The 9,414-nt window shown below is 37.9% G+C and overlaps 1 protein-coding gene across 2 annotated transcripts in view; it reads left to right on the top strand.

Moving 5' to 3' along the window:
• LOC138957586 (uncharacterized) overlaps positions 1 to 5,828 on the top strand; it is an 11,817-nt gene extending 5,989 nt beyond the window's left edge. Inside the window, exons 7-12 of one of the 2 annotated variants that reach the window (XM_070328681.1) lie at positions 1 to 142; positions 813 to 959; positions 1,263 to 1,299; positions 3,325 to 3,383; positions 4,293 to 4,430; positions 5,173 to 5,828. The exon at positions 1 to 142 is cut by the window's left edge and continues 185 nt beyond it. In XM_070328681.1, the coding sequence (XP_070184782.1) occupies positions 1 to 142; positions 813 to 959; positions 1,263 to 1,299; positions 3,325 to 3,383; positions 4,293 to 4,430; positions 5,173 to 5,195 (546 nt within the window). In that variant the 3' untranslated portion in view covers positions 5,196 to 5,828. Of the gene's footprint in view, positions 143 to 812; positions 969 to 1,262; positions 1,300 to 3,324; positions 3,384 to 4,292; positions 4,431 to 5,172 lie in introns of both variants that reach the window. The other variant, XM_070328680.1, reaches the window with a different exon arrangement.
• The last annotated feature ends 3,586 nt before the right edge of the window (positions 5,829 to 9,414 follow it).

The following is a 9,414-nucleotide window of genomic DNA, read 5'->3' as shown; positions in this document are numbered from 1 at the left end:
GCCAAGACTGCAGCTATCTACATTTTTACATGCACTGTCACAGTGTCCAGTGTCGCTACAGTTGCTGCAACGGGGGTCTATCGGATCGACGTCGTCAACGAGGTCGGGAATGCTAGTTTTCGGTTACTGGTTCAGGTTAAAGGTAAGGTTTCGCCCCTTTCTCTCTCTGTCTCTAACATTCTCTTTGTGTCTCTCTCCCCCTCCCACTCTCTCTCTCTCTCTCTCTCTCTCTCTCTCTCTCTCTCTCTCTCTATGTGTCTATGTCTCTCTGTCTCTGTCTCCGTCTCCGTCTCTCTCTTTCTCTCTCTTTCTCTCTCCCTCTCTCTCTCTCTCTCTCTCTCTCTCTCTCTCTCTCTCTCTCTCTCTCTCTTACAATGGTTTCCTTTTTAATTTTTTTTATTAATGCCACTTCTGTGAAATATAATTTCTGGGTTTACTCCAAAGAGTTCTTTCAGGTATGCAGTATTGTTAGGAAAGTGTTATGTTAAGTTTTAATTTGTCTTATTTTATTAAAATGATTAAATGGGTTCTTGTAATATATTAACATAGATCATGCAAAGTTAACAACCACTTTTTTCCCCTGCAGATCATTGAAACATTTAGCAATAATGTAATCATTAATTAAGTCAAAGTCTGTGATAAAAAGCTGTAAGGTATAAATGGCTTGTGCATGTATTATGGTTTCCACTTGTACCCACATTAATTTGTCTGTGATAAAACGTTTTAGGTAATACATAGCGTGTACCCAACCTTTTGAGAGTGATCCAAATGTTATTGTGTAAATGTTCTTTTTGCAAAATCTGTTGCTTCAGGAATAACATCATCTAGCAGTGAAGCTACCGATACACCTTATCGCGGCTTAGCGGTAGGCTTTGGTGTGCTGTCGGCCGTGTTAATCGTGGTCGTAACTGTCATCCTTCTGTGGCTGTGGAGACATCAATGGATACTACCGTGTGCAGGTGACCAAGGTGAATTGTGAAGACGACTATCTCTTTCTTTCTTTTGCGGGTTATTCACAAGTACTAACATGGATTAGATAAAGCACCAGTACTTATGCACTTACTTAATATGTATGCACAAACTGTTGTATGCAGATGGGAATAGGAGATGAGCTGCTATTTTGTGTCAAACAGAACGTTCAGTTATATTGGCGACCATCAGCTCGTGGGTAACATAACAATAATGATGCAACCCTGTCTTTGTTCTTTACATAATTTGATTTTGAATGAACAATCATTTTCTTTAATTTCGTATGTTTTCAGAAAAGCACACGTCTCGGACTACTGCAGTCTCCAAGAGGTAAGTTCTATTCTACATGATTGAATAATAGTTCTTGTGACATTTTCTATTCACTTAAACAAAACTGGACACATCAGTAACCGGGTTACATTTTTCTTTTTCAATATTGTGGATCGATTGTGTATTTTTGTTTGATGTTCTACTCACATGTGTTATATGTGTGCTCTTTCATTTACAAGTAACGCACATCATATTCTGATTCATGGCTAATTTGCGTTAAAAGCACCTTCAGTAATAGTTACACATTATTTAAAACTGAAATAAAATGTGTCCAACATAAATACCAAACAAACACTTGCGTACAAGATGTGTACACGCTGTCTGAAAGGATAATGTTGCCTATTTTAGATGGTCTTTTTTAAGACAAAAACCTTTAACACTGGTCTAAAATGCCACTGCCATCTATCTATCTATCTATCTATCTATCTATTTTTCTATCTATCGATATATTTATATATATATATCTATCAATCTATCTCAGGGGCGGATTAGGGGAGGGGTTACAGGGGTTCTGGATGCCCCCCCCCCCCCCGGCTGTCAAAAAAAAAAGATTTAATACTTACTTTAAAAGAAATAATGAGTGGCTGCAGACACCAGTTGATCATGTTTAAAATCAAGGATAAGCCATACATTGTTCATAAAACAGCTAAAACTCTTCAGCTTCAGGACCCTCCAACAAGGCCTTGCCCCTGTACCCCACAAGGGGTCTACTCCTGGTCCCCAGGTTGTAACCCCCCCCCCCCCTCTTGCTTAACTGCTCCGCTCCTGTATCTATATATGTATTCTTGTTTACATTTTTTGTGTTGCTTATCAATTGATAAATATATCTTTTGGTTTTATTGTTTGACTTTTGTAAATGGTATTTGGGACAGTAGCTTTGAGTAATCTGTTTTCACGTGAGGCAATTTATTAGGGGGATGACACAACCCTGTTCAATAATAGACAGTCTGTCGAAAGGAAATGGATAATTTTGCATTCGACTTTAAGCACAGCATTTAAGCATAACACTGTCAGGAGTCAAAGTGAAATATAAAACAGATTAATGATTTAACCCAGCAGTCTGATATTTCTGTGTTTGAAATTATCTCCCCTGGACTGTGGCAGGCAATAGCTGTGAGGTATGTGGAAACAAAATAGAGCTTTCTTTAAGTGTAATTCCTGACAAATTCAAATGGAGAATATGTGGAAATAAACAAAATGATTACAGCTGCAGACAGCATTCTGTGTGATGTAACAAAATAGTGTACAGATATTAAAAGATGATACGAGCACACAGAGTTCTTAACGCACACTTGACGTGCATGTTTTCGATAAACACAAATTACAGTGACTCTACTATTCGATGTGCCAAGAGTTTGAGACAATTTATCTGGGATTACGAATGCCTGGGGGGTGAAGTAGTATCCAACGAATGTGATCAGCTGATATGAGCAGAACATAGTGAGGATGATACAATGAAATATATCAATAAACAATTACAAGTCTAGTGTACACTCTTACACATGTATCTTAGATATGAGATATATCAGATGTTTCATTGCACAAAACAGACACGTTTCATTTACAATGATTATAGTTAAAGTCAATGTTAAATGTTATGTGTTTCTATACATTTCTGTGTTGTTATCAGCATAATCGCGGGTTGTATACCGTCGAGCCAATATTCACCCACATTCAACATAATTATGTCATTCTCCAGTTAGGTGTAACAACAGCATTGGCATCAGATAAATCTACTTTATTGTCTCAAGAGATCAACGTAAAGCTGAGTATAAATAAATATTGATAACATAATATTCTCTAATTTTTTGAATGTAACAAATAATACAAACAGGTATTTCTTATTAATTACTGAAATACATTGTGTACAAAAGAGCTATTGCTTACATGCACACCTAACAAAATGGTATAACTTGTAGTTTGTATATATATAAATAAATATAAGGAATATATTATATAAATATAATATATAAATACATATAATAATACAATTATTACTCTCTAACAAATATCACACTGTTGCAGGGATTCATCTGCAGATGATTTTTATCTTGAGCCAATCACCCCTCCTCCAGATTTTCAAGGTTTTTATTTTCTTAATGTCCTAACATGTGCTGTGGAATCTTACTCTGTATTTAAGTGTCTTGTGTTTTGCTGTTCTTATTATGCTTAAATTACATTTGATGTTACACTTCTTGTTCTCCGTCCTTATTCGCCCCCCAGAGCGAGAGAGAGAGAGAGAGAGAGAGAGAGAGAGAGAGAGAGAGAGAGAGAGAGAGAGAGACATACAGACAGAGATATACAGAGAGAGAGAGAGAGAGAGAGAGAGAGAGAGAGAGAGAGAGAGATTAAGACAGAGATATACAGAGAGATACAGAGAGAGAGAGAGAGAGAGAGAGAGAGAGAGAGAGAGAGAGAGATACAGACAGAGAAATACAGAGAGATACAGAGGGAGAGAGAGAGAGAGAGAGAGAGATACAGAGAGATACAGAGAGAGAGAGAGAGAGAGAGAGAGAGAGAGAGAGAGAGAGAGAGAGAGAGAGAGAGAGAGAGAGAGAGAGAGAGAGAGAGAGAGGGGGTGGGGGAAAGGGGTAGCGAAAGGGGAGAGAGAGACAGTGATCAGTGATTCTGGATGAAGCATTAGGTAAGACATTGGATAAAACAGAGCAATGGGTGAGCAAGAAACGTGTGTCCTCAATGTAGCAGTTGCAAGCAAATGGTTTCTCACTGCAAAGATAACGTTTAAGTGTGTGTTTGTGCGTCTGGCTGTCCGTTTGTTTGTCCGTCTGGCTCTATTTCTGTATGTAACTGTATGCGCGCATATGCCTATGTGTGTGTGTGTGTGTGTGTGTGTGTGTGTGTGTGTGTTTGTGTGGGTGTGGGTGTAAGGGTGTGTGTATGTGTGTTTGTGTGTGTGTGTGTGTGCATGTGCTTGTGACTGTGCTTGTGACTGTGACTGTGTGTGTCTATATTTGTGTGCGTTGACGTTCTAGCTCCGACAGGTCCTTATGCTACCCTGAACGTTGCTGAGATAGGACAGAGGTCAGAGTATTCTGAGATCGTTCAACGTAAAGGAGACACGCCGACATCAGCTGATGAATCTTCAACACGTGACGCCGTCGAGGACATTCGTAAGGCGTTTCAGTATTGTGTGATAGATTGCAGAATACTTCCTTCCTTATGAAGTCTATGGATATATCACACGCGTAAGAGTGAGTGCTTTTTCGCAAGGTTCCCTTTTGTTCCTTATCGTACTAATCAATTTTGAATAACTATTTAAATGCTATTCCATTTGGTTTCAAGCACACGATAACACATTGGTATCTCTCAATGATTTGATTTAAACTGATAAGTAATGTGTTTAAACCTACAAAACTTGAGATCAATCACCTGATTAAAACAGAATAGCAATGCTATCTTAAACTGTGTAATGATTCTAGGGACATATGCATTAAAACACATTCTACTTAGTATACTTCTCTTCTAGTATTGAACGGCTTCAACATCAAAGAGATGCAAATACTGCTGTAATTATGTGATCCCCCCCTCCCCCCAACTTTATTGTATCGAATGTGTTATATTTCAGGCATTTCTCTTTCGCTTCGATTTATGATGAACGATTTGTGTCCTTAACTTTATTTGTGTGAGTGTGTGTGTGTGATATTGTTTGTGTGTGCGTGCGTGTGTGTCTGTGTCTGTGTTCGCTTGTGTGGGTGCGTGTGTGTGTGTGTGTGTGTGTGTGTGTGTGTGTGTGTGTGTGTGTGTGTGTGTGTGTGTGTGTATGTGTGTGTGCGTGTGTGTGTGTGTGTGTGTATTTTTGTGTTCCTGTGTGTCTTTGTTTGACATATATCATATCTGTTGTTGCCTTTCCAGGCATAGCCTACCAAAATACTTGAGGGATACCACTGACCAATGTCGGTACCACAGACCTCCACAAGAGTCAACGGATTGTGCTGACTCCTAACATCGATATTATCAACACTACTTTCACACTTCAATCTTGATTGTATCTTGGTGAAATGGAATCTTTAAAGATCAATGGTGATCGGGGATCACGTTTAGACTGTGTTGAACTTGGTGAGGTTTATACGACTGATGTGCCCATGCCCTCCTTGACAGTTTTGTGTCATTTATCATGAAACGCTTATCAAATGCTTGCCATTTAGCAATGGACGAACTACACTATGTTGAAACAGTTATTTTGTATTACAAATCGTTATAGCAAGTGCATTGTAGAAATGAATGTGTACGTTTATTGTACATACTATACTACACTTTTGCAACACAAAAAGGTATTATTTAACATTTGCTTTTAAGTTGAGCCCTGCTCCAACATGCATGCATTTTGTTAATACACCTGCAAGTTTCGTCACTTGTTGTTTATAATGTTGTGGTCAATTCAAAAGCAGTTCTTTCCGTTTATTCAAGAACATTAACAATGACAAATGTATAGCAAATCGTATGCTCAACAACAAGAAGTTCTACCCTGTGCGTTTTATCTTCACTTGCATTAAAATCTGTTTCAATTATTTTCGCAGTCATTGTTGTCACACTCTGCTAATGCTCTTTCTTCGCTTGTCGTGCTTTCCTTCACCGTAATTAAGTACGTTTGCGGGTTACCTCAAAAACAGTATTTCGAGTACTATTTTTTTGCAATCTACACATATTTTAGAATGTGAATACGAATAGAAAAAGTTGACCAAAAGGATACCTAGTTTAAATATGTGTTGTTGTTTTTTAAATCACAACTTCCTTCTTGTTAATTAATTCTTTATAAAGAGTGCTTGAAATGAGCACGATGATTTTTTTTTATCCGTGTATTGCCTCTCAACAAGTTAAAACAAAACCATGAACGCTGAGGCGTGATTAACCATTCAGTCAAGCGATTGCACGCTAAAATACACCCGTGTTCCTTGTACACACACACACACACACACACACACACACACACACACACACACACACACACACACACACACACACACACACACACAGACACACACACACATACACACACACACACACACACACACACAAACACATACACATACACACACACACACACACATACATACATACACACACATACACACACACACTCACACACACACACGCATACATACACACACACACAAACCGTGGGACACACACACACACACACACACACTCTCTCTCTCTCTCTCTCTCTCTCTCTCTCTCTCTCTCTCTCTCTCTCTCTTCAGTGTTCTAGATGGTCGAACGTGTAGCAAAGACCTGTACGTGCACGTGTAGATATTGCGTCACCCGTGACTCACTTTTCTCTCCAATGTTCCAAATGCATACCAAGACTTTGCCAACAAAACTGAAGAGACTGGACAATGACGTTACGAACATATGACGAATGACGTTCTGGGGACAGATGAAGCAAAGTTTCGACAGCCCAGACGAGAAGGGTCCTCGATAGCTCAAAGAAAATCTGCGTTGTGTCCGCTGTTTATAACGACTCCTTTCAAGTTTGCTCTTTCAAAAGTAGCCTATGACACTACTCGAGGAGTTGTGCTGTCACACATAAAAATTGCTGCCATCGTCGGCGCAGTAATGAAATCGTTGTCATGCTAATGCTGCTGGTTAGAATGAGGCACAGCATTCCTAGGGAGGCCCACTGACAGTAAGCGTGAACAGACCACAGAAGGCCATTTTTAGAGTGCTGTAAACAGCTTCAAAATTAAGCAATGTTCTTATAGTTCAGGTTTGAAATGTAAAAGTACTTATAGAATTGCTGTGCAAAGTTTGAAGCCTGTTAGAATTATACATTTGGAGGTATTGGACTGTAAAGTCAGGCAAATATGCGATTTTTTCACAATTGGGAAGTTATGTACAGGGCGACAAATTAAAAAAAGCAAAAAGAAATGACCTTTTCGGTTTTATTTTATAAAACAGATTGCAGCAACCACAAATGTATCACAGTTGAACCAATAAATGCAATAAAAAGGGTTTTATAGCCGATTGCAATTTTAGGCTATATTGACGTCATCACACGAAATTTAAGAAACGCGAACAAGCAAATCTTCAGTGGTTTTACAGGTAAAGATGTCATACGATATATCAAATTGAAGATCTCTTTGTGTACAATCTAGCTGTCATACTTTTGATGCTGCATAATCAAAACTTTACAACTTAAGCTTGAAAATCAATATTTTCAAAAATAATAAATTTCAAATAAAAACTATAAAATGTATTAATGTTCCGCAATGTCAATCTTTATAAACATTTGTAACCTCACATTTTAGCATATTTCCACACATTGAATGATAATAATGTTACTTCCAAACAAGAAAACACTAACTACAGCACAAGTTTGCAGTTATGCGTTATATTTTAATCTGCCTGACTGAAAATGTGTGCGTTTCTTCCTTAACCTGTATATCCGCGATTATATAGCAAATTATGTGTATGTAAGTGTGTATATATCCATGTATGTATGTGTGTATGTATGTATGTATGTATGTATGTATCCTTATGTTTTTATGTGAATCTCTCTCTCTCTCTCTCTCTCTCTCTCTCTCACACACACACACACACACACACACACACACACACACACACACACACACACACACACACACACACACACACATTCACCAACACACACACAATATCTGTTATCCTTGTTGTGGTGCAATTAAGGTCAGGTATACAGCATGACAAAATCCCCTGCAATGCAATAATGACACAAACAACAGATTTTCCAAAAAAACTGTCATAGCAACACAGAAATTGTCTAATCAATGAAATGTAACAAATACAATTGCATAACAGAACAAAGAAACATTTGAATATAACATCAGGTATTTAGCGCCAAAACGAAACCTAAGTCAGATCATTAGTTATGAGAACCAATTAAGAACATCAAACAACTCAGCGCCATAAAAGTCATTTCAAGTCATCAGTCACACTTTAAATGTCAAAAATCGTCGGGAAATTAATTCAGCATTATAATAATACCATCAATAAACACACAAGCATGAAGATGAAACAGAACAGACGGAAATTGTAGCACCGAAATGAATTCTGCAAACACATCGCGATCAAAGAAGAACACCAGGTGACTTTGTGTATTAAAGCCATCGTTAAACAGACATTACACATTCAATGAGATGTACCTACAGATCAGGTAATTCCGTGCTACAAAACCCAGTGCGGCAGAAGCGAGTTGATGGTATTATTGTGAGATCACGTGCCAGGTGGATTTGTGATGGTGAGAAGAATACCAATTATTTTTGTAACCTGGAAAAAAGGAATTATGTGCAGAAAGCAATGTGTTTTGTACAGACTGAGAACGGGGTTATACATGATAGTGACCTTATATGTAATGAGGTCAAGTGTTTTTATGAAGAATTGTATTCCACAAGAGACACAAATTTGGTAAATGAATCGATTGATGAAAACTTAGAACACCCAGCACTCTCCAATGAAGAAAGAGATTGTTTGGAAGGGAAAATTACCATGCAAGAAATTATGGCAGTTATAAAACGTTTAAATAACGACAAAAGTCCTGGTTCAGATGGGTATTCAGCTGAGTTTTTTAAGTTCTTTTTTAAAGATCTCTGTTCCTTTCTCTTGAGATCCCTGAATTGTAGCTTTGAAAAGGGAGAGATGTCAATCACCCAGAGACAGGGAGTTATTACCTGTATACCAAAGGATGGAAAGGATAAAAGTTTTTTGAAAAATTGGCGACCCATTACACTGTTGAATGTAGTTTATAAGATTGCTTCATCCTGTATTGCTGAACGGTTAAAGTCTGTGTTACCAAACTTGATCCATGAAGATCAGACAGGCTTTATTAAAGGAAGGTACATTGGCCAAAACATAAGGTTATTATATGATACTCTATTTTATGTGAATAAGCATAACATACGTGGCCTCTTGATGTGCATTGACTTTGAAAAAGCTTTCGACAGCGTTTCTTGGTCCTTCATTGATAAATGTTTGTGCAAATTCAACTTCGGTGATGACATTAAAAGATGGATTTTCACTTTTTATAATAATATTAGATCATGTGTTTCTGTGAATGGTAAATATTCCAGTTGGTTTGATGTACAAAGAGGTACCAGACAAGGAGATCCATTGTCACCT

Source organism: Littorina saxatilis, unplaced genomic scaffold, assembly GCF_037325665.1.
Source record: "Littorina saxatilis isolate snail1 unplaced genomic scaffold, US_GU_Lsax_2.0 scaffold_290, whole genome shotgun sequence".
In the NCBI taxonomy this organism is placed as follows: domain Eukaryota; kingdom Metazoa; phylum Mollusca; class Gastropoda; order Littorinimorpha; family Littorinidae; genus Littorina; species Littorina saxatilis.
Note: the sequence above shows the minus strand (reverse complement) of the source record. Positions and strands in the feature narration are given on the sequence as shown.